Raw genomic sequence first — 25837 nt, forward strand, 5'->3', positions numbered from 1 at the left:
GCAGAATAGTTAATAGAATCTGAATTAGTAATCCTTACTAATGAGACAGACCCTTTTCCCTTTGTAGTCCCTTTAATGCTCCATAGCTGTTAAAAATGTTATGTATACAAAACAGTAAGTGAGAACCTTTCAGATGAATAAAAGATTTAAATATGGCTGGGCTATCAGTTTCCCTTTACAAGAGCTCTCACTCAGTGAAATGATGACTGTGGTAAGCATGACAAATGGTAAGCAAAGGTAAATCCCCCTCTGAGCACCATTTTCTTAAATTATTATTTGATTTATTTAAATGTCTTGCTCTAGTTCTTCCTGAAGAAGTAGTAACCAAATACTTAGGTGGCTGTTCTTGGGAAAGTAATGCAGGGATTGTGCTCAGCGGATGATGCGGTTTGGGTGTTTAAAATACAATGCAGGTTTGCCTTTTGTGTGCCCTTAATCTGAAGGCGGGTAATGCGTCAGGATACACTGACTTGTTGTTCCGGGGTCTGCTAAATAATTGTATGGACTTGTTCTCAGTGGAGCCTATTTCATATTTAAATGTGATGCATCTTCTTAGGCGTTTTTTCTTAGAATCGGTGATTACAATATCATTAGATAACGCACATATTCATGATATAAACCATGCAGAGCCTGCAGTTTCCTTCTTCTGACAGAAATACTCCATCTGTGAAAAAGATGCAGTGTAATACAAAGAAATGCCCAAACAAGAGCATATTGAGGAATGTACACCCAAGCATGTTTCTCAGCTCAATTTAAACTAACCCATGCATAAACCAGGAGAGTCTGAAGATGGCTGTGAGCTCTGTCCTGATTTTTACCTTACAGCAAACTGACATAATGATCTGTGATGCTAAAAGGGGGTTATTTTTGGGAACCTATATCAATTTCCTATTCACACAGCAACTGGTGGCAACTAAAAATAATCATGTTTTAGTACCAGCTAAGAATCTGGTCGCATTTGGCACACAAACGCCACGCACGGGTAGAATTTAAGGTCCCTTGTTCTGCGATTTCGTTCGAGCCCACTCATCAAGCTTAGTTTGCTGCCATTTGAAAGCTATTGAAAAGCCATTAACTGGCAGGACTGCGAGAGCCGCAGTGCAGCAGCACACCTCAGTGCTGGAAGAATGTGGCTGCAAGTGCACACCAATTAAATCTTTCTATTCCTGGGGATGTGGGATTAGGAGCAGTGTCACTCAATCGTGCTACAATAGCACGTGCAGTAGTCGTGGCTCAAGACACACAGAGGTTGATCGTAACTCCAGCAGCCGGGTGAGGATGACTTGGAAGCCTCTGCAAGATCCTGGAACAGAACCTGCGTTAAATAATGTATTCTGAGGTACACCGGATACCTGAGGAAGGGCTCTAAATAATGCATTTCCTGGGCATGACAGTTGTAGCAGAAGAGAATGCTGAAACCTGTAGCAAGACTACAGCCTGAGATGAAAGAATGTCTCATTACCATTTTATCAAATGCTGTAAGTAACAAAATGGTTATTTTGACTATAAAGCTGTCTTTTTATTTGCGAGGTGTGTCTTTTCAATGCGTATGCAAAAAGTCGGAGGCAGATGCCGCATGATGTCAACGTGGTAGTCGGGAAGGGGAGTTGTTACTTTGCATGTGAATACGCAGGCAGAGCAGGGTTTCTTTTTCTCCTCTGTTCAGAGGCAACTTCATTGTGTGTATGATAAAGCTCTCATTCTGAAGTTCATACTGATTAGCTCTTTAAACTTTTTTTTTATTCTAATTAATCACTGAAGAAAATAATTTCCCAAAAGAAGAAACGTGTCATATATAGCATAATGGTAAAGATGCCTATAAGGACAACCTTGGACACTGCTCTTACACTTTGCAAGGGTACTATAAATGAGAATAGCTCATAATTAAGAGCACATCTCATTATCTATGTAGATCAAACCTTTGTGTCCTCTCTTTATCAGAATATTTAGCTATTTGGTGGGACAAACTTAAAAAATGAAATGAACTTTTAACCTTGAATCATGCAAGCTACCTCCTTACAACGTGAAATTAGGATCTGTGCTAAATTCATTGATTCAATGCAGAGCAAATTCCTAGCAGCATTTTTTTTTATCTGCCTGTCAAGATTGTGCTTGTCTTCCTAGCTTGGGTGTTTTTCTAGCTTTTGCATTTTGCTTTTTAAAGCATCCAGTGTTTGAATGGAAATTGCTGTCTTTACATCATAGTAATGAATTATTATTTAGATATTTGTTTTTGGCAGCCAGGAGGAGTTTGTTAGCCATGGGCATTTTTTTTACTACAGGACTTGGAAAACTTCAGATTTCTAGTGGTTATGTCACTTTTTTTACATGACAAATGGCAGATTGCTGTAAGAGGTTTTCTTCCCAGACTGTGGTCTTTGATATAATGTAAGTGTACCAAGGCCATTTCTGGAACTATTTTTAAAATACTGCATTAAGAAACCAATAATGTGGTTCTTTGATGTTTTATTATGAAATTAAGGTTCCATGGAATTATTCGTGGAATTCAAAGGGAAATGAATTACGAGGGTTTCCTCCTGTCTGGATTCAGTGGGACTTGTGCATGGAACTGCTTTCCAAGTACTGATGGGAGCTCCTAGCCTAAATTCCCTGTATATGCTGAAAAGCACAGATTGGTTTTACTGGGTAGTTCTAAAGGTGTATTCTAAGAATAAGTCTTGGAGCCTGTCACGAGACTTGAGAAATGCAGATGGGGAATTCGCAGCATAATATCTTGAAGCTGTCAGAATAGTCCTGTTCTGTCTTTATTCGCTTTGAAATTACTTTCTTAAAGTGAAAGTGTATGTGGGCATGTGTGTGTTCAATGACATACTGTATATATGACTATGATGATACCATAGGTTCCTTAATTGACAAGAGAGAAGGATTACTGTGAGGTTCTCATTAAAAGGAATTGACTGACAACTACTTGGGATGTTCACTGCATTGGTTAGAAGGCAGGGATGAAGGACTAAAACACATCAGAGGGAAAGGTGAATGTACGTTACAGTTTTGACAATATTATTTCCTCTTTTCCAAATTCGGAATTTTGTAATAAGAGGTTTTTTACTAAATCAATGTCTTTTACCCCCATAACATTTCTTCCAAATAGTGTGCTTTAGAAGGCAATGGGTGCTGGGTGAACCTTCCGAGAAGGCATTTTTCTGCCTGTGCTTCCCCATATAGAATTAGTGAATTTGCTTCCACCTCCACCTGTAATTAGTGAAGGAGAAACCCTCCTCAGTGTTCCTCCTCTGAGCCTTACCATTTGACTTAACATGCCAATAGTGTTACTCATGTCTGTGTTTGGCAGAAAGCTGGGATTGAATATGGGCCAGGGCTGAGTGCCAGTGGCAGCACCAGTGATGCTCTGAGATCTGCTGAGAGCAGCTGAACCTCGCAAGGGATAGCACAGGAGTCTTCACACCACGCTTTGTGTTTAATCCATTTAATCGATGATTTCTGTATCAGAAGGAAAAGACGTTGAACCAGAGGAAACATATTTGCAGAGAGTACTGTCTCTGGGTCTACTTTAGGGAGAGGGAAGTATCTAAAAGGTGTAAACTAATGTCACTTTAAAGCTAGTATTTTATGGACTGTAGTGCTATCTCCCTGGATGTTGCATGTGTCTGCACTTTGTGCTTTAATCTCTGCAGACTGGAGTGTGGAGATCTGAGCTGAGAAGGTCTATACCTATTCTTCTTCTAGTGCTTTAGTACAATTTCACTAATATTCCCTCAATTTTTTCAATGCGCTGCTCCCACTAGGACACTGTGAAAATGAGCTGTACTGTCATCATCTTGTCACAGGACCTTTCAGGCTGGAAGTAACCAGGTCTCTAGTCCACCCTCCTGCTCTTCTAAGCAAGGCAGCTGTGTAGTCACACCAGGCTGTCTGGGGCAATGCCCAGCATGATCTTTCATCCCAGTAAAACCCCGGAAAAAGACCTGCTGCTGCCCTCGTATCATCTTCGGCTGGCACCTGCAGCATTTGAAACACAGGCAGTGTATATGTCTGCCTGTTTGAGCAGCTCACATTGCTGCTACTGGTGCCCATCTTCTTTTGTGGCCAAGCATTTTTGCCTCTGGGAGCTGTCCCTGCCTGTGTGAGTAGCTTCTCCTTGGCAATCAGTGGGTGCAAGCTATTTAGCAGAGAGCACAGTGGTTTGTAGAATGCTGCCACGTGTTATCTGCCAGCTACTGGGTACCATTTTATCTCAGTGATTTGTGTGACAGACTGTACAAATGAATGTAATTTTTGCAAATTAGGCAGCATCTTGCTGCTAGCTTCTCTCCCCTGTATATCTAGTTATGACATAACTATCATCATTTATGTATTATGGCTCTGGTTTTCCACCTGTACTCTGGACTTCCTCTAAGGGACCTCCAAAGGTAGCAAGACGAGCAGTACTTCTTTTCAGGAAGCTTAAATTCATTACCCAGGAGTCTGATTTCCACTCTAAATGTTGTAGAGATGCATGAATCTAAAAACAGAATGAAGATTTTGGTAAGGAGTGATACTCAGAGCAGCTGAAAATCTGAGCCAAGTGAATTTATCCAAATACTAGGAACATCAAATCTGAGCATCAGAATCTATGTTCTCTGGTTTGGGAGTGTCTCTTTTTCTGATTTCTTTAATCTCCTTTGTAGGAATTATGAAACATTGAAATTTGTTTTGTTAGAGACCAATACCTACAGAGATCTGGAATGGAAATATTAACTAGATGCTTATTGGTGAATTTAATTCAGGACTTGAAACAAGACAAAAAGCAATTATTACAAATTTCTCTAACACCTAGCCCTTGTTAGTTCCACCATCTGAACATATGGCAAGGATTGTCTGTGGAGAAAATTATTTAGAGTAGAAGATGCTCTGAAAGAGTTGGCCTTTAAATGTTGCTATATCCTCGTAAGATATCTTTCAACCTACACTGATTTATTCCTTCTTTTCACTGCCTCCTAATCATAATATTTAAAAAATCTATATACTCCAGTGATCTTTTATTACATTAAAAAAAAAAAAATTGTCTTGACTTCAGTCTGCAGTGCCAGAGACCTTAATCATATACTTTGTCTTGAAAGGCCAAAGCTAGCAGTAATGATCTTATAGGTGTCATCTTGAGTATTTCTCACACTAATTCACAGAATGTTTAGTAATAAAGTTATCATATTTATGAATAAAAGAAGAGTAAATTCTTTGGATTATTCATATGTTTTCCATTTTATTTAATTTCACCCCACTTTTTCATTTCAATAAATTTTCTGTTTCAATAAAATTAATAACCACTAGGACACTCAGCACAGCTGGATGAGCATTTCACCCGTGGTGTTGTCCGCTTCCTTTTCACCAGGGTTATAGGATGGACTGCATTAGCATGTTCCAGGATATTTTCAAAGAGAGAGTCATATTGTCCCAAGCTCTCATTTAGCACTTTGAATTCAGTCTGGGTGCTGTTGCCAAGTAATTCAGCCCTTCTTGAGTCACCCAGAGTCGTCTTTGGTTCCAGACTTGTGCCACAGCAGTAGATCTACCTGAAGTGTATGCATCTTGGAAAGGGGTGGGGGGAGATGTGATGTGATACATTAGTTTTAGTTTACAGAGGATGGGGACTTGAAATTGATTCCCCTGAGGAGGAAGAGGCAATAATACAGTGGGTGAAACATGTGATATGTTCATGTCAGCTTTATTACAGTGAGGCAGTCTGTGAAGATTTCATGTGTTCAGTGGAGTGAATTGCTGTATCTTAGACTGAATAAGAAAAGAAGAGGAGCCTGAAAAGCAGAACTGGAGTCCCCAAGTTGGTCTATGATAAGTGGCCTATGATAAGGGAGCCCTTTGCTCCTATGGCAGCATGTGTGTAGGATGCGTGATTACCCCAAGTGAAGGAGACACATAGCTCTGTCATACTGGACCATTAGTGAGGTGAGAAAACTAATAAAGTCTTCAATGTGTTTTCTTCTTGTAAATTAGATTTCTTCTGTTGCAGGGTTGAGTGGAATGTGGTGTTCATTTATGTAGTGCATTTTATGATGTCCCTGAGAATTCTCACATCCTCTTAGTTACATAGAGAATCTACCTCTGATGAAGAGCTCAAGGCACAAAAAAGTAAAATTTATGGCAGTAAGCTGTAGAGCTACAAGTACAAACAGGGTGTCTGTACTGGTCCCTATTCAACAGCCATCTCTTTAGTTGAGGTTGGTGTTTCATGGTGGTGTCAGCAAACTCTCATGTCAAATGTTCCTTTTCTTTGTGTATGCTTCTGACCCAGTAACCTTTGGCATGAGGCTATGGTTATTACTGGAATGAGATATCTAGGACAGCCACTTAAAAAGAGCGGGAGGTCCTCTTCCCTGGGAGCTCAGAAAGAGGGGAGGATCAGTTGTGAGTGGCCACTGCTTGAGAGTATTTAGATCCTGTGAAGGTGCATTAAGCAATTCTGAAGGATTAAAGGGATTTTACTGAAAGACATTTGTGTCATAAACTTACAATTTAAAATACACAAAGATAACGCTAACGCAGTACTCGTTATTTCTTCCTCAATTTTGACAGACTGAGTCTAGTGTTCCAGTGATATACAAAGTAGATTTAGAAAAAAAACTATGATAATTGAGATGTCATGAAGGATATCTGAAGAATTAGGTAAAACAGTGGTTTTTAATTCTACAATCAAGCAACGTGTTTTTTGTCTTACAAATCTTGATGCAAGTAGAAGCACAACTAAACCATTTTTACTTCTGTTAACCTCTCTGGCTCTCTTATACCAATCACAGGATAGGTGCAAGTCAACAGGGAAAAAAAGAAAATGCACAATTTATGAACATAGTACTTCTGTACCAGCTCTTGATACTAGATTTACTGATTTATTTATACTCTCCTGTTCCTGGTTTCATGTGACAATGACAGAAAGTCAAGGTTTTTTTTTTCCTTTTTTTTAAATTTGAGCTAATTTGCTATCTAGATATGAAAAACTTAGGAATCATGACAGTGGATGCCAGGAAAGAAGTAAAAAGAACCTTTAATATCTGTATATAAACATGGGAAGTGATATTTAGAAAAATGTACTTTGGCCCTGTAGTAGCCCAGTTATCTTTGCACTTTTGTAATACTGGTAATTTAAGATTTTGCCAAGTATGCCTTCAAGTGAATAAAACATTCCTAACTGTAACAACTCATTTGGAGTTTCTAAATAGAAGATTGAATAGAAAATTCTTTTTGGAAAGATACAATTTGAAATAACAGCATGAGGAGCAATATCAACATGGACAGTTGAAGGCTACAGGATTCTAACTTTGTACTAAACTAAGCATAGGTTGTATTTATAATATTTTCCAAGAAAATTACAGTCATCCCCAAATTTCTATTTGAACATTTTGTTTCACACTGTGAAAAAAAATCTGCCATGAAGGAGAAGCATATCAGCATTTTCTATGGAAAAACTTAACTGTGAACTTGTGAAGAAATTATAAAAGAAATCTCTTATATTTTTGGTACTTGTACTCCTTTTTTTCTTCTAATATAGTGACTCTGCAGACAACGAAGAAATATAATCATCCTGAAAAGAAAATGAAAAAAGATTGTAAAGGTCAAAGTACCATATTTTCTCACCATATTGCACAACATGCATGAAGCCTCAGAATTCTGATATTACATTTTTTCTGAGAAGATTACTGCAAGAATAGAGAACAGCAAAAAAGAACCAAACCTCTCTATTTCCACATGTGAAGTAGTAGTGATGTAGCCACCTTTCATTACAAAGTTGGTGAAAATTTTGAGAATCAGGAACTTATTTTCATTCCTGAAATAAGTTCTTGCTCCAAATAATCAGAGTTTTTTTTCTTATTTCAGACAAAATAATAGACTATATCATGGTAAATTTTGCACAGCTGATAAGTTGTAAAGCCTAAGAGAAAACATCTGTAGATAATGAAATAAATACTTGCATCAGAACTGCCACAGTATAAAAATAGTTATTTCAAAGCAAGTAAAATTCTAAATTAAAGTAATTCTAATTTGTACTTAAACAAATGAAAATCAATTAAGTCAATGAAAGCTTGGTTTGGGAACAACAAAGAGTTGTCCTTATGCAAATTTTGTGATATATCGTGAAAGAGTACCACCAACATAAAAAAAAAAAAAAAATTGATTGTATCTTGAAATGTGTATTTTTCATTTGTGTGCTTTCAAGCAACTGCCTTCAATGCAAACAACAGCATAATAAGACCTACTAAAAGAAATGTACAAGTTCTGGTGTTTTGACTGCTGGACTCTCCCTCAGATAACAGATGACATTGATCAGTCTTTTGTAATCTGAAGAAACACAATTGCAAATAATACTGCTAGATCTGTTTTCCTTACCATTTTCATTGTTGTACATTGAAAGACAACCGTCTGTGACAAGTTTCCCCATCTGTAAGGTGATGCAGAGAGCTGGCATATAGTGTGTTTTAATCTATGGTCAGCAAGAACCTAGATGATTCTGTGAAGAAAGGAACTGGCAAGTAGTATGAACTGGAAGGCATGGCGCATGAGCAGATGGACCCCCGGTCATTTATGAGGAGGCTTTTGCCCAGCTAGAATGGAGGCATTCCTTTCGGGTTTCCATGTGGAAGTGTGCATTACTCACCTATACTTCATATTTGACTTTAATACAGAAAGTATTATTCTTTGGAAGAAGGAAAACCTGGGGTCTGATACCTTGGGCTGGAAATCCTGTTCTGAATGCCTTTCTATGCAGTTTGACTTTTCAGAAGAAATCGAAGTCATATTCAGAGCAGACGATAGATTTGGGCCATTCCACCCCAGGCTGACGGAGCCCTGCTGTGGTAAATTTGAGGCAAATCCTGTTACGAAGCATGACATGAAATATATATGAGACCTTGTAAAGACTTCTACTGAAAATAGAATGGTCTATTAAGGTCATTTTTTGAAAGCTAATCAATGGCTTTCAAATGTGATCCTTTTACTATACAAGGAATCAAAGCTTCTTCCTGTAAAAGTTTTATAAACATTGGCATCTAAGCTGAAGATAAGGAAGGATGGTGGCAGGCATGCAGAATTTTTCCCTTTTTTCCCTCAGTCTTTGTGGAGGGGATAGTAGTTAAATATGTTACTGCAGGAGGCTGTAAGGCAGTATGTGAAATCTATGTATCCCTTACCCAGTACTCAGTTTATTGTGAAACAGGAAAAAAATTTATATTCAGATTGTGGATGAAGTGAATAACTTGTACTTCAGGTGTTTTGCTCTGCACACAATTATTTCATTTAGTGAGTTGCATTACTGATGTTAGTTATAGTAGTGGTATGTGTAAATCATATAGATTGTGAAAAATAAAGCTCAAAGCAATCTAAATGATGTACTTCCTTCTAATCACCAATGAATATATAGATTTATTGTGTCTCTGAGACACTTTTTCTGTCTTGTGAGAAATAATGTTGGAGCTGCAACAATAATTGGATTTCTACTTCAGATTCTTCAGTAGCTTTGAAGTATTTTTTGTATGTTTGTCTAGTTACTTCCTCAGTGCAAAAACTTGAAGTTTCTTGTAAGCTAGGGGTCCATACGTTGACACTGTCTTTTTTTGGTTCTCATATGAGATGCTGTTCAATTTTTTCCTCCTTTTCCTCAGAAGAGAAATAGTCAACAGGGTTTTTCCATTTTAACATAACCTAAAAGTGATATTGCTGTTGTTGCATGTTCACACTCAAGTTTGGTAAGGGGTTGTTCTCTGCACTTCTTTTCTCCTATGTTATATGCCTCCATATGACTATAGTGTTAGGTGAGCAAGAGTATGGTCACCTAATAGATGGTAGATGTTTAGATGGTAGATGTGGAAGGTGACCCTGACATACTTGGATAAACTATGTTTTCAGGACACCTTCTCTGCCTGTTTTTGTTTTCACTCATCCCTGAAGATCCAGCTGAGCCTAGCATGAATTCTTGGTATTCTAACCATAGCCCAGGCTAACCTTGGACAGGTCCAATAGCTGTCCCCACAGCGCGATGGAGAGATGTCTTTCAGAGGCAAATAGTATGGCTCTACATACCCAAAATTGCCCTGGTGGTTGCTTCCCTACTTTCTTGGAGCCTTGTCTTTACAAAAGCATGCAGGGCCATCCAGAGATGCCAGAGCTGGCTGGGCTGCCCTGAGTGCCCAAAACTGCTGTGCCTTTGTTGGTGCTTTTGCATGTCTGTCCACACAGTAAGTATACCAAACAAGGGATTTTGCAGTTTTACCTGGTAATCTCATCCAGGTGTGCTATTTGTATCTTGGTACTCTGCCTAAATTTACACTATATTAAACTTGTTCTGTTGTTCCAAGATTCCTTCCTTTTTATGATATATAACCTTTCTTTTTCCATTTCACCCTTCAAATTTCTGTTAATTTCTCTCCTTAGTCACTGCTTAGCTAAGCTATGCATATTTAATTCTTTTCATCTTTCCTCATAAATCAGTCCCTCAGGCCCCAGAACCATTTGTGGTGGTTTCTTTTGAACTGCTCCAATTTGACTGTCTAGAGTTGAATGCAATATTCCAGATAAGTTGCCTTTCCGCAGAAAGGAGGAGGGTCTGTTTCCAATCCTTTCGCTATTTGAAAACTGAGATGGCAGTCCCTTGATGTACACTGAGCAGTGACCAAAGGCTTGCATATTAGCTCTGAAGCAGAGTTTTTGTTAGCCCCACTGTAAACTAGTTTTCCATCTGCTTTTACTTTACAGTAATCTCTGTAAATGATTAGATGGCATGTTGAACCACAGTCCACTTGGCACAGGATTTCCTTTCCTGTGTGCTTGCCAGTCCTTACACTTGGGGTCTATCAACCACTGTTTCCTTTTTGGCTTTTGACTATCTGTCATGTATGATACTGAATATCCTCTTTGTCTTGATCCACACATCCCTTCTTAAAAAATAAAAAAATAAAAAAATCTTCTGCAGGCTTTACAAACTTTTGATTTATGTATTTCTTGCCTATGTTTTCTGTAATTCTCATATACTATATGTTTCTTGATCCCTGGCATATTTGTACTTAAATAGGTATAACTGAGGATGTCTGTGAAAAAACTGCCACAGGATTTGAAACAATGTTAATTTTTGTTTCTTTATTCAGATATTTATTTATTGTAAAACTACTGGTTATTTCTGCTGCCATGCCACTTTCTTAGTTCTTTTAGTTAAAAGTGTATCATGAAACCTTTGTAGCAGCTGTAATTTTTGGCCTTCTCTCACTGTGTACCTGTGTGTTAATTCACCCTTCAAAGCTCCAGATTTACAAGTAGCAACAAAAGTGTTAGTGTTTTTCATCACTTACTGTGATCTGAGTGTCCTTGGTCTGCGTAACAAGCCCTTTATATTTACTGTGATGGCAGCAAGAATATTCCAGTGCATCAGTTCCCAGACGCACATCTTCCCCTCCTCTCTATCCCATATCTGAAGGAGTAGACTAGAGATGAATGTATTATTATATTTCCATTTACTGCACTGTAAGGAAATAACTCATCTTCACAGCTTAGTTACAACTTCAAAGGTTTTATGTTGTATCCAAATAAAGACAGCCAGGTCTCTGCAAAGACTAAAATGAGATATATATACATTTATTTATTTTTCCTAGGGGATTTCCTATCTTTTCCTATCTCTTCCTTTTTTTTTTTTTTTTTTTTTTTTTTCAATTGTCATTTGGTAAGCCCAGATCTTTTTGCTCTCCTTATGCCTTCTGATCTGGAGCTTCTAGAGTTATTCTTGTTAGTGGTGTGATTTATAGAGATTTAGATTATTAAAATATAACTAAATAACAACAGTGTATTTATGGGTTATCGTAAATGAGGTTACATCAGAGTGGTGGCTAGTCACTAGTGGGGTTACCCATGGCTCCATTTTAGGGCCAGTTCTGTTTTCATAAACGACTTGGATGTAGGACTTGAAGATATACTGAGTAAGTTTGCATATGAAACTGAATTGCGAGGGGGCCTTGACTCCATCAAGGGTAGAGAGCCTTTGCAGAGAGACCTTGACAAATTATAGGGCTTGGGCAATCATCAATCTTGAAGTTTAACATGAACAAATGCCGATTTCTACACCTGGGAAGAGACAACCCTGGATATACGTACAGACAGGGGGATGAGAAGCTGGAGAGCAGTCCTGCAGAAAGTAATCAGGGGTTTTAGTCAATCTCACATTGGATATGAGTGAGCAGTGCGCCCTGGCAGCCCGAAGGGCCAACCGTACCTTGGGGTGCATCAAGCATAGCATTGCTAGCCAGTCAAGGGAAGTGATTGTCCTACTCTACTCTGCGATGGTGTGGCTGCACCTTGAGTACTATGTGCAGTTTTGGGGCACCACAGTAAAAGAAATAAAGCTGTAGAGAGTGTCTAAAGGAGGGCTATGAAGATAGTGAAGGGTCTAGATGGGAAGAGGTATGAGGAGCAGCTGAGGTCCCTTGGTTTGCTCAGCCCTGAGCAGAGCAGGCTGAGGGGAGGCCTCATGGCGGCCTGCAGCTCCCTCACGAGGGGAGCGGAGGGGCAGGCGCTGAGCTCTGCTCTCTGGGGACAGCGACAGGACCCGAGGGAACGGCATGGAGCTGGGACAGGGGAGGGTCAGGCTGGGTGTTAGGGAAAGGTTCTGCACCCAGAGGGTGGTTGGGCACTGGGACAGGCTCCCCAGGGCAGTGGTCACAGCACCGAGCCTGCCGGAGTTCAAGCAGCATTTGGACAATGCTCTCAGACACATGGTCTGATTTTTGGGTGGATTTGTGTGGAGCCAATGGCGGGACTTGGTAATCCTTGTGGGTCCCTTTCAACTCAGGCGATTCTATCGGTCTATGGTTCTATTTTCTTAAAGGCTTTGCAAGTGACAAGCCTTGTTAAGTGCTTTGTATTCATCTTAAAAATATACATTGTTTGCTTCCGGAAATTCCAAATAATGAGTGACATAAATTCATAGATCCAAACATGAACAAAAGATTATAAGGATTAGCTCAGACAGCCAATTTAGTTTTTCTTCTAAGTTGTATATATAGAGAGTTATATTATATATTAAAAAAAAAATCTCAATACAATTATTGAATTGGATGACTATTGCTTTCAGATTACTTTGAGCTCTCTCTTCTTACCCTAACGTGGGGACTTACACTATTTCTATTAAAATATTAAAGTTAGCTGCTTTGGGAATAATACTATGTATCTTCAGGAATCATATAGACATATTTTTATTTGATTTTTCCAAAGGAAACAAAGTCTATGTGATTATGCTACCTCTGTGTATCTTTTAATTTTTGTTCTCATCGTAACTTCCAAACCTGTTGCCCTGTTTCAAGAAAAGGTCTTCACAAATATGTTAATCATGACATAATTTATCCAAATGAGTGAACAGTGTTTGATACTACACTCTTCCATTATAGTTAGAATTGATGGTGCTGCTTTTCTACTGTGTGAATATCTGGGTTGCTTAATAATCATTAAATCTCTTGTCACAGAAGATACAAAGTAGTCTTGAGTATGTTGTTGGGAAATTAAATCCTACTGCAAGGAAATTTGTTCTTCCTCTAGTGAAATATACTGCCATGCAGAATTGCCCTTTGCACCACTTACATTGCTGTAAGCAGAAATAAAGATAAGGTGGTTAGGCAGCATTTGTAGAAAAACTTCAAAGGATCTGTTCTGCTGTTTGCAGTAGAATCATAGAATCATTAAGGCTGGAAAAGACCTTCAAGATCATCTGGTCCACCCCTACCACCAATGTCACCTGCTAAACCATGTCCCTAAGCACCAAGTCCAACCTGTCCTTGAACACCCCCAGGGATGGTGACTCCATCACCTCCCTGGGCAACCCGTCCCAGTGCCTGACTGCTCTTTCTGAGAAGAAATGTCTCCTCATTTCCAATCTAAACCTCCCAGGTGCAACTTGAGGCCATTCCCTTTAGTCCTATCACTAGTTACCTGTTGAGAAGAGGCCAACCCCCAGCTCCCCACACCTTCCTTTCAGGTAGCTGTAGAGAGCAATGAGGTCTCCCCTGAGTCTCCTCTTCTCCAGACACAACAACCCTAGTTCCCTCAGTTGCTCCTCCCAGGACTTGTGTTCCTGGCCCTTCACCAGCTTTGTAGCCCTTCTCTGGACATTCTCCAGGGCCTCGATGTCCTTCTTGTAGTGAGGGGCTCTGAACTTAACCCAGTTAAGCTGTTAACCAGCCTGATCCTCCGGTTGTCCTGCATACATTGCGTGATTGCATTCAAGATGACCTGTTCCATCACCTTTCCTAGCACCGAGGTCAGGCTGACAGGCTTGTAGTTCCTCAGGTCCTTCTTACGACCCTTCTTATAGATGGGCATCACAGTAGCAAGTCTCCAGTATTCTCGGACTTCCCCAGATGACCGTGACTGCTGATAGATGATAGAAAACGGCTCAGCAATCACATCTGCTAACTCCCTCAGCACCCTTGGGTGGATCCCATCTGGCCCCATGGACTTGTGACAGTCCAGGTGGAGCAGCAGGTCTTTAATTGTTTCTACCTGAACTGTGGGGGTATTCTTCTTCTCCCTGTCCCAGACCTACAGGTTGGGAGGCTGAGTATCCCAAGGATAAGTGGTCTGGCTAGTAAAGACAGATGTAAAGAAGGCATTGAGAACCTCAGCCTTTTCCTTATCCTCAGTAGTCATGTTCTCCCCTGCGTACAGTAAAGAATGGAGATTCTACATGGCCCTCCTCTTGCCATTAATGTATTTATAAAAACATTTTTTGTTATCCTTAACCATAGTGGCTAGGTTGAGCTCATGATGAGCTTTGGCCTTCCTGAATTTTTTCTCTGCATATGCTGGCAGCTTCCTTGTACTCTCTCCGAGTTGCCTTCCCTTCCTCCACAGAACATAAACTCTCTTTTTCTCCTGAACACTCAGCAAAAGTTCCCTGCTCAGCCACGCTGATCTTGTTCCCTGACAGCCCATCTTACAGCACACAGGGACAGCCTGCTCCTGCACCTTTAGGACTTCCTTCCTGAGGAGCGTCCGGCCTTCCTGGACCCTTCTGTCCTTCAGGACTGACTCCCGAGTGACCCTCCCTACCAGTGTCCTGAAGTATTTGAGGCATACTGTTTGTGGGAATCCAGAGTCCTCCTTCATCTCATCCTCCAAGGGAACATACAAGGATGACAGCAGTAGAGGGGATATGGAGACAGCAGCGTTACCAAAACTAATAGTTTGAGTACAACCAGATTGTGCCTATTCATTTTGGTTACATTCCTTCTGTTTCTGGATGTGATCCACCGATGAGGACTGCTGCTCTCAAATATACACATTTCCTCTGAGACCATTCAAACCTGTGAGTTGAAGACAGGCAAAACAAAATAATATTTTTTTTTCCTAGAATCGGGAAGAACCCCTTGTGTGTGTATTGGAAACCTGTGTTTTATTACACTGAAGGCTGATGCATGGGCAGGCAGTTTGGTTATGTTTACTGAATAGGCTGACATGCTGTTAATGACTTTTACCTAGCACATACAATATCCGTATATTACAGACTGCTACATGATGTAAATCACAAATGACACTGCAGAGCTCTCTGTTTTATTTAATTCCTTATTATTCAGGTGCTCTTCTGTTACTGCAAAGGCAAAATCCCAAACTGGTTGATTCTCCAATTTAAATATAATAAATTTGTAGAGAATGCTGCTGTAACTTCACTGAATTGCTGATAGATAGATAATAGAGTCTATTAGAAACGCTATAGAGTTGATTAATAGTGTCTGATAAGTAACTTTTCCTTGGTATCAGCTGGATTGATTGCAGTTCCTGCTTACCAGTCTAGTCACATCAAAAGGCTCTTGAAGAGCAGCGTACAAGAGTAGGGTTTTACGAGAGGATGGTTGCTTGAATATGATCAGTATTGCTGTTCAGCAGAGAGAGAGTAGGGTGTTCAGCAGAAAATGGGAAAGCTTTATATCATTTAAGAAGTCTAACTTTGCAAGTATATCCTAAAGAAGCTCCATAGAGCCAAGAACAGGAGATCCAGATCAGTTCCTTTGCTGCTATGCAGTTCATTCTCAGATTTGGCATTAATTGAATTCTTCAGATTCATTACAAGAGAAGTAGTTTACATTTATACTGCTCTATTAAAATTATAATTATCTGCTTGTGGTTGGGAAGGGAAACCAAAAAAAAAAAAAAAAGAATAAAAAGAATAAGCCCACAGCTGCATTGAACACAGCGCTGCTGACCTGATGAAAATACTTTAGCTCTTAAGATCGGGCTGAGTGGTTAAGAGCATTGTGTTTCAGTTAGAGCTTAATAAATGTAACAGAGAGGCTGTTCACATGGTAAGTAATTTTCCCTGCACTGAACAAAGGATTTTCAAACCCAAGTATTTTGATACCGACCTTAACATTGCAATTTGAGATGGATTTGAACTAATGTAGCCCCTTCTGTGGATAATAAATATTTCTTTTTGAAACTGGCAGATCCGTAGATGATGCATAATAATGTTTGATTTCTGAAGAGTGCACCTGTAATCGAATGCATTGATCTGTGGTCCAGACGCCACTATATCAGTTAGGCTTTTGCATTTTTATCACTGATTTCATGTGGAATTCAGTTCAGCTGCATAAATAACCATAAATTAATATTTCTAATTATATGTGATTGCCAGATATATTTCAGAGATGTGTGGATGTAGCACTTAGGGACACTGTTTAGTGGTGGACTTGGTAGTGTTAGGTGGTGTTTGGACTTCATGATCTTAAGGATCTTTTCCAACCTAAATGATTCTGTGATTCTACGATTTGCACGCTACTAACAATGCATAGTAAAGTCATCGTGTATAAAAACAAAGTTCATTACTGAAAGGGTCAGTCCTGTAGTTTCTGGTCATATTTCTATTATCAAACCTGAGATGTAAAGTAATGCAGCTTTTTGAAGCAGCTGCACTGATTTACACTGTATATGTATCCGGTTCTTTAAGCATCAAAGTACTTGCTGCTCGCTGCATTCTTTTGCCACATGTCTTTGTTAGTACTGGGAATATGTTTAGCTAGCCGTCTTTAAAAGTGTCATGCGGTAATTCAGTATTTATCAAGATTTCGCTAATTTTTATTTAATAAATGCTTATCTATTTCAACAGTATACTGAAGTGGATGAAATTCTCAAGTATTTAATCTTTTTGAAGATCAGGACAACTTTGGGCATCTAAATGAGAATTTAGGTGTTTAATTGTAGTGATGACAAAAACAGACCAAAACTCTGGAGCTGAAGTGTCAGAGAACCCAGGCAGAACGCAGTGTATGTTCTTTCTTACCCTTTTTTCTTCAATGAGAACAGCGTGCTTAAAGAACATTGTTTGGGTAGCAGTCTCAAGTAGATACATTCTTAGAATCTCAGGTTGCTATTTTTCCAAGTAATTTTAATCCATCTGCACTGTGTTTCTGTGCTATAAAGACCACAGTCCTTCAAACACTCAGAAGATTAATTATTCCTCCATTAAAATATCATCAAAATCAAGACAAATGTTTGCTTAAATACGGATAAATATGTCCTAGTATTTATTAGCATTCTTATTCATAGTTTAAAGTATTGTGCACCATAATTCTGTATCACCTTATCTGAGATACATGCTGCAGTAAGGAATGTCAGCATTTTGGTTATGAGTGTGCTTTTAATGAAGAGAGAAGGTTTTTAACTTGTCATACTTTACAAAGCACGTTATTCCCGGGGTCCATTAGTACTTCTTTCTCTGAATCACGATAACAAATATTTATATCACATGAAAAATGAAAATGCAGTATGCACGAGAAGAGTGGTAAACTGTTCTGTGTGAATGTGTATAGGCAGTTCTGTGCTCAGCTTCACATTCTGGAAATGCCTCTTGACATGCAATCCAGATAGGAACATACTTACCCAATGGCAATGTGAATTAGCATCTAAGGTGCATTTTTAGTCCTGACTGGACCCCTAATTTAGATGCCAGAGCAAGTGACTAAAGTAAAGTGAGATAAAGCCATAAGAACGGGAAATATAAAGGAAAGCTGTGTCATTATGGTTTCTGGAAAAAGGTATTGCAGCTGTTCCTATGTGACATACAGTTACTTGGGCACAAGTCACCTCTAGGAGATAGAGGAAAATGCCTGTAGCAATTGCATTCTTCTTCTCTGTTTATATCCCATCATCCTCCCCAGGCTCTTCATGATGCTCATGGGCTGGTGCTTATAATGCCACAAAATGTTCCTTCTCTCACCTTCACAGTGAGAACCGGTAACAATTCAAAGCAAGCAGTTCCTCTTTACTCAGAAATCCCTTGTTCGAACAGGCAGGATCAAGCTTGTAATTTGTGGTGTAATGTAATTGGCACTCTGGCCAATTGTGAGTAAATTGCTACAATTTCATCAACTTTTTTTTTTTTTTTGTAGCAATGATTCTTTTCTTTCTAATGGTTCAAGGTGGAGTCAGTGAAGCAGCTCTACACTAGCAAGCATCCTTTAAACAGTTTTTTTTTTCCTTCTATATTTACAGACTTCCTTTGTCCTATGCTAGCTAACAACCATTGTGATAACATAAAGGATCTCTGGTTTTGATACTTCAGTTTTTCATAGAGGCTTTTATGTTGTATGATTGTATGAAAGATGCATACTTTAAAACGAGATATACACCAACAATCATGTTTATTTTAGTTGTTTTGGTCCAGGGCATCTCATTAAATAAATCATATCCTAGGAAGCCTTTTCAGTGTTTTGATGAAGATAGTGCTAATGAGTTATCCAGTGCAATCTGCCATGACAGTCACAGTGACCTGATCAAATCATCAAATCACTGTACACAACTGTAATTTGTCATACACCGAGGCAAGAAGAAACATGTGAGCTAATCTTCAAATGTGGTATTTTATATAATGAGTTATAAACTTGTATGCAAATTGATTCAGAAGGCAGGCTTTCTACATATCTGCAAACCTTTTCTCACATTATCATACTGCCTCCTGACGAGCATTCAGAAAGAGCTCTGGCTGAGATCTTCCTTTCCAAAAATCTTCTACTTGAATGAGTCTGTTATGAGGTTCTTGTATGAGTCCACTCTGCTAGTTTGTATGGTTTTTCTCATACATGGAAGAAAAGAGGATGGACAGACTCACCACACATGTTGCCTTTAGGAGGCTCCAATAGCTTCTCTTTGAGCCTGGCTGTAGCCAAGTTGTCAGTCTATAAACAGTAACAGTTTACATCTGCCTAACAAAGTTGTGGATTTTAGCAGCTTTTTCCTGGAGGTTTTCTTTACAGATGAAGCTGTTGCTGCTATTGGCAATGCTAAATTAGGGCAGAGTGGTTGGTTGGCATACTTTGCGTGGTAGAGCTTAATCCTGAGGATTGGGCCATCAAACTGAGCAGTTCAACAAGTACATATCTTCATGCCTGAGACAGAACAACCCTGTGAATTGGTACTGGCTGGGAAGTGACCGGTTTGAGTTGCAGCCCTGTTGAAGAGGATGCAGAGGTTACAGCGGACACAAAGTTGAATGACTGCCAACCCTGTACTCTGGTTGCAAAGCAGGCAAACCACAATACTGGGGTACATTAGGAAGACTGTGGCTAGCAGGCTGAGGGAAATCATTGTGTCCTTCTTCTTGGGGCTAGTGATGCTGCACTTGCAAGTCTGTCTGCAGTCTTGGTCTCCCTAGTATAAGATGGATGTTGAGGAACTGGAGTGAGGGCAGCAGAGGGCTACCAAGATAATAGCAGAAATGGCAAAGCTGAACTCTGCTAGGTAGCGACATTATTAGCAAGGTGCAATGGCGACGGTAAAAAAAGGCATTTTTGATAGAAAGCTGTGCAACACTGGAACAGGTTATCCAGGGAACCTGCAGAATCCACTGATGGAGGTTTTCAAGATTAGGTCAGCAAAGACATGGTCACAAGATCCGATGTTTCTTATTAACCCCTTGCTCAAAGTGGCACTATGTTATCCCCAGAATTTCCACCAGAAGCATGTCTACAACCTTCCTGGGTTTGAGTTCAGCCCTTTGAGGGTAATATCCAGGAATCCGTGTCGTGCTGTCAGTAGTTCCCCATGCCCATTAGGACACCACAGTCAGGGTAGGGATATGCCTGGTTCTAAAACTGGGATTGGACATTTCATGACTGGGTAGACATTTGAATGATGAATTCAAAAAGTTTGCCTTGTCTGCATCTATACCATGTTGTTTAATCCAGGCTTTACCAACCAAGACTGCTGACCTGCAGCTATTATATCCATAGTCACTTATTGATCTGATTTGGTATTCATCAGGTTCCAGATGTGCTGAGAGAAAGAATCCCAGCTGCAACTCATCACTTCTCAGCTCAGACCAGCACCCAAGTTGATGAAGAATCTCTTCTTAATCTGCCTGAACTGTTTGACTCTGGCCACACACTGGAAATTACTATGTGAAGCCAGTGCTGGCAGTCAAGCAGCTCAACCCAGCTCTTCATGGAGCAAATAGACTGCCACTCGTACAGGCTGAAGTTCATCTCAGTGGAGATGCAGAGGACACTAAGACAGCCACATCCTTCCTGAAACTGTAGTCTGGCTGTATGAGCTCATCTTTGCTATGCCGTATTCTTCCATTTAAGGCCTGAGGCCACATGCATGGTCACCAAACCAAGGTGCAAAGGTTGTGCATGAGAACGGTGGTCTGCTGCATCTTAGCTAATGCTGTCTGTGCTCTTAGGTGCTGCTATAGGAGTAGAAGGGGAAAATTCCTGCAATTGGTCTTCTGTTACAGTCATGAAGTAGCAATGACAAATTGAAAGGCATTTAGAAGAACAATCTCTTAACCGTTCCCAACCTTTCAGTTTGCATTGTCAACATGGTTTAAGACAGCAAGCTGGTTTTCCCTTTGAGGCTGTGAGCCTGGCTGGCAGGCACTATACCCAGACTCAGGTGTATTAAAGTATAAGCTTAAGAGTTTTACAGGTCAAAAGGTTACTGTGGGGGCTTATGGCATGGATACTGAAATATTTTACACAAAACATAACAGTTCTAATGGGGAAGATCTGGAGTTTGCTTATTCGATTGTCCTAATGCTGTGACAGAAAAGAGATGCAGTCACAAACTGCCTCAGGCTGAGGATTATCTGAATGCAGATCTTCTACTTGATTGAATGCTCTGATCCCTTGGAGTGAAGCTGGGAATGAGGTTCCATCTTCCGCCACTTTATGGAGTTACCCTTTCCTTTCCTTGCCCTTTCTGACATGCTCAGCAATGGAACATATCGTTAAAGGTCAACCAGAAGATTTTGTTTTCTACAGGAGTTGTTGGCTTCTGACATGCAAAAAGCGTGTGTGTTTTGGCTTAATGCAAGCCAATACTTGTTTCCAAAGTTTTAGTTTGACAATTTTCTTGTAACTAGAAGGGCATGCTAAGAAAGGAGAAGAAATATAGGGAGAGAAAGGGTAGGTTATGTTAAAATAAGTTGACTGAACTTGATCTGTCGAACTGTTTTCTGTGTCTGCTTGTGTATTAGAGTTTCTCAACAAGACATTCTGGGCACGTTATGTATAAATGTATGCTCCTCGGTTTTAGAAAATCCAATGTGAGATTCTGGGTTCTCATTTGTAGGGCTGCTTGGCATGCAGGTATAGGACTATCACTTTGGTAATATTTTATTATGGTGTTACCTAATAGTGTATAGAGCACTTGTCCGTAAAGCAAAACAAAATAAAACAAAAAACTTCAAGAAAAGAGCATAGATGTCTTGAACTGGATATCCAAAATCAGTGATTTAAAAATGCTTGTGTTTTCAGATTTTCAATACAGAAGGTAGGTAATAATGCTCCTTTATCCTTATTTTTTTTAAGAAAATAAGTACATATTTGTGAAGCATTTGTGTGCTAGCATGATGTGAGCTTTACAAAAGTCTGTCAGGAAATTATTGTCTTCAATAATTTCTAGAATGGTAGAATACCATTCTTCTAGAATGGTATTCAGTAGATGAGACATGTCAAGCAGCAAGGAGAAAACAAAGTGGTCATTTAGTCAACACTACCCAGGTAGTGCCCTGTGTGAGATAGGAGCCCCTTGGTGATGTAATTAAAGATCTAGCAAAATGGGCAAAAAAAAGCAGGCCTAAGTTGCACACCAATGCTTAATTCTGGTATTTCTTAACTGCCCAAAGTTTCTTGAGCCTACAGTCTCTTCAAAAGCTCTTCCATCAAACCAAGGAGAGAGAAGTTCACTCATCTGGGCTGCTGATAGTTCTAAGAAATGCGAAATTCGGGCACCTATCTACTATTTGAAGGCAATTTAAGTGTGTATATAATGTAGAACACTAGAATCAGAAGTGAACTCACACTGGTGCCTTATCTAAATGTGTTTGTCTTCCGTATCTTCCAGGCTGTTTCCAGCTATGTAATGTTTTTCGGTCTCATGAGATGGAAATTGATCAGTGCTTGCTGGAGTCCCTCCCTCTCGGCCAGCGGCAGCGGCTGGTGAAGCGGATGCGCTGTGATCAAATAAAGGCTTATTATGAACGAGAAAAAGCTTTCCAGAAACGGGAGGGTTACGTCAAAAAACTGAAACATGGAAAGAATCATCGAGTTCGTTTCAATCTTGCTGATATGATACAGGATGCAATCATACATCATGACGATAAAGAAGGTACTTAGTATATGTCATTTTTTACTTTTTCTTTTTGTATAGCTAAAAGTTTCAGAGAAGGAGCTTCCATGTTCTATTTACCCATCTTCAAAAAAATACAGTTTCACTTTATGATTACCATAAAATGATAGAAAGAATATACAGATGTGTATTACATACAGTATATTATAGCTTGTCACTGTAATGAATTCATTAAGGCATAAAAAATAAACCTTAGCAGGCCTAACATTGAGGTTAATATGTGTATAAACTAATATATTTCAAAACTGGTTAGGACTATTATCATCATTGTGTGTTGTCTGTTAGGTATCTGTGGGCCACAGAATTTCACTCAAGTTATTTTGAAAATTAGTTTTCCATTTATAATAAAAATCTGGAATAATGAAATGTGGCATTAATAGCACTGGCCTGGCTAAAGTAACGAGATGGTGTTCACTGACAGCAGGTCAGCTCTCTGGGCCTGGTATGACGTTCATGGCCTTTTGAAACATGTAGTTGCAGTTTCTAGTTTCCTGGTACTGTCTGAATCCCTGGTGCAGTTGTAATCATCTCAACTCATGAATTTTATAATTTACTCCTCAAAAGGGAACCAAACCTTGCATTAAGGATATCTCAAGTTTTAGAAGTTCCCAGGAATCCCCATACTGTTGTGTGGGAGGGATATAAGAAAAGAGCTGATGCAATGCTTTTAGCAACTCTTTACAAGTGGATTTTATGTCTGCTTTTTCTAATCACATTAACACAAAACTACCCTAATACAGGAGGCTCTGAACAAGAATCCCATCACAGAGCTGAATTGCTGGCCTTCTCCTAGTTTTTACCAGTTTGGTTAGATATAGGGTTTCTACTCTTGAACCTTAGTCTTAGTAGGCATTTGTTCTAACAGCCATTGCTTATCATTGAGATATAGTCCTGCACATTTAGATCTATACAGTAAATGGATCAAAGAGCTCTTCTCTAAAAGTGAATGCCCAGGGAAACATTTATAACTGTTACAAATAAAATTCAAAACCTTTCATTCCACTTTTACAATGTGTAAAAATACAGGCTTTATAAGTGAAGAACTTCTCTCTCCGTGTTCCCACAGCTTCCAACTTTCTCTAAAAAAAACAAGCGGCATACTAGACATGACTTTTAGCATTCTGTAAAAGTCACATACTTCAGGCTATTTTTGATATGCTGAAGAAACGTAGATTGCTCGTTGGAGTAGTGATGGGGGATCAACAGTCTTTTGTGTTGCACATACTTGGCCTTGAGCTGCACCTGAATCAGAATAGCAAATTCAGAAACTGAATAGCATGAGCAGAAAGAGGAGATACCTCAGGCAGAAGAAAGTAAAGTGGGGGAAAAACAGGGATGGTACCCTGCACTTGAAACAGATAATAGCTCCCCAGAAGCAAGCAGCTCAAATAGCCCGAAGATAACCCCAGTAGGAATAACAACACTACCCTGATTTAGATGCCTGTGGTCCTTCCATAGGACTTTGAGGAAGTGTTATTCTTTTCTTTAAGCACCTTGGGAACCTGCAAGTGCCTGTCTGTTGTGATTTTAGGCAAATGTTCCCATTGCCCGTCCACCTATAAGTGAATAATGCTATACTAAGAAATATTATAACGTGAGTAAAAATAATAATTAAAATTAATTTTATAGACATAAAAGCTGCTCTACTACTGCAGTTGCTGAGTGGAACATTCATCCATGACTCTTTGGTGAATACATCTACATCAGGATTTCAGTTCAAATTAGACGTATGCTTTTGTACTAAATATCATATCCATGTACTGTATTTTTTCTTGCTTTATGGAGCATGGAAACTAGATTCTTTTCAGACAAAACTGAACTGGAAGACATACTCTGGGAGCGTATTTAATGCCTACAAACCGTAATGGATTTTCAATCCATAAAGTCAGTCTAGACTTAAATTAAAGTAATCCCATTGAAACATGTATAGCTGGGGAAGTTGAGGTTTAGGCTCTACTTGTTTCCCTTGGTGTATTTATTTATATTTCAGCCGTTCATTCACCATTCATCATTCATCTTGCACATCACTTTACTAATCGGTATATGTTGCCAGTAAGCTAATTGTGATGGATCCTGATAATTGCTTGGAGTGTCTTGCACCTCACTGCAGTTTCACATCAGCTGTATCTGTGCAGCTGGGGTACACACAGCTCTGGTATGAAAAAGGGGATCTGAACTGGGTTGTAAGGCACATTCACTGGGTTCTAAGGCACAAATGACTGCAGTATAAGGCTGCTGATAAGAATGAGCACACACTTCCTGGCTTTTTAAATGTCACACCATCTCTTCAGCTCCCTGCTAGTAGTGCAATGGCCTGGGGGAGTGTGAAAGAAGTCATCATACTGCATTAAGGAAGTAAAGATAGCAGACAGGTGCTAACAACCTTCAGCTTTCCTTTCTTCTGTAAATCCATGTCTGGTTTGAAGGATCAGGCTCTTACACCACAGTCTGCTTAACAGTCAACAGCATTCCCAAACACTCTCACTTTGAATATAGGGAGCCAAATGCTTCTCTTTGCAAAAGCTGGGCATTGAACAAGCATTTTTTAAAGTATTGCTCAATGTAATTAAGTAGCAGAGAAGTATCCTAATATGAATTGGTAATAATAATTTCATGGCTTCGTATAAACCACCTTCTACTAGATGAAGATAAGTTGCTATCCTGTGAAAAACTGGGATTCAAACTAATCTGAATATTGTCTATATCAGAATAAATATTGAAAGTAATTAAGATGAGAACTCAGTATGTCGTCATTAATTTGGTTTGTTTTCTAAACATTAATAATTGCCAGCAGGATATTTTAATGTCGTTTGAATGTATTTAATTTTTAGAGATAGTTTTCAAACTAGTCATTTTGTTTATAATGAGATATCTCATTATAAAGTACAAAGGTATGTTACATATTCAATACTCAAGTAGTTTTAGTCAACTAAATTCAGTCAGGTTATGCATTTCCTTGTCAATAATTAGTTTTGTAAGCTTGAAGTACAATGATTCTGAAGAGATGAATTCCACTCAAGGTATAATATAATTCACCTGGCAGTGTATGAGCCTAATCCAGCTGTGTAGAATGGATGGGCAAGCTGTAGAGTCTAAGAGGACTGTGCAACCTGGGTACTTTAAATAAAATTGATGGATGTATACACATTTGGAATCACTTTGGAGATGAGGATATTAATGTTTTTGTACTATTTTTATGATCTTTTGCTTCAAAGTG

At 39.3% G+C, this 25837-nt stretch overlaps 1 protein-coding gene across 4 annotated transcripts in view; it reads left to right on the forward strand.

Moving 5' to 3' along the window:
- MYO16 (myosin XVI) overlaps positions 1-25837 on the forward strand; it is a 386560-nt gene that overhangs the window by 73485 nt on the left and 287238 nt on the right. For 2 of the 4 annotated variants that reach the window (XM_080577669.1, XM_080577670.1), the window contains one exon: positions 22336-22599. In XM_080577669.1, coding sequence (XP_080433795.1) covers positions 22374-22599 — 226 coding nt within the window. In that variant the 5' untranslated portion in view covers positions 22336-22373. Of the gene's footprint in view, positions 1-459; positions 1479-22335; positions 22600-25837 lie in introns of those variants that run through there. The other 2 variants (XM_080577671.1, XM_080577668.1) reach the window with 2 other exon arrangements.

This window comes from Anser brachyrhynchus, assembly GCF_964034855.1.
Source record: "Anser brachyrhynchus genome assembly, chromosome: 1".
Taxonomy (NCBI): Eukaryota; Metazoa; Chordata; class Aves; order Anseriformes; family Anatidae; genus Anser; species Anser brachyrhynchus.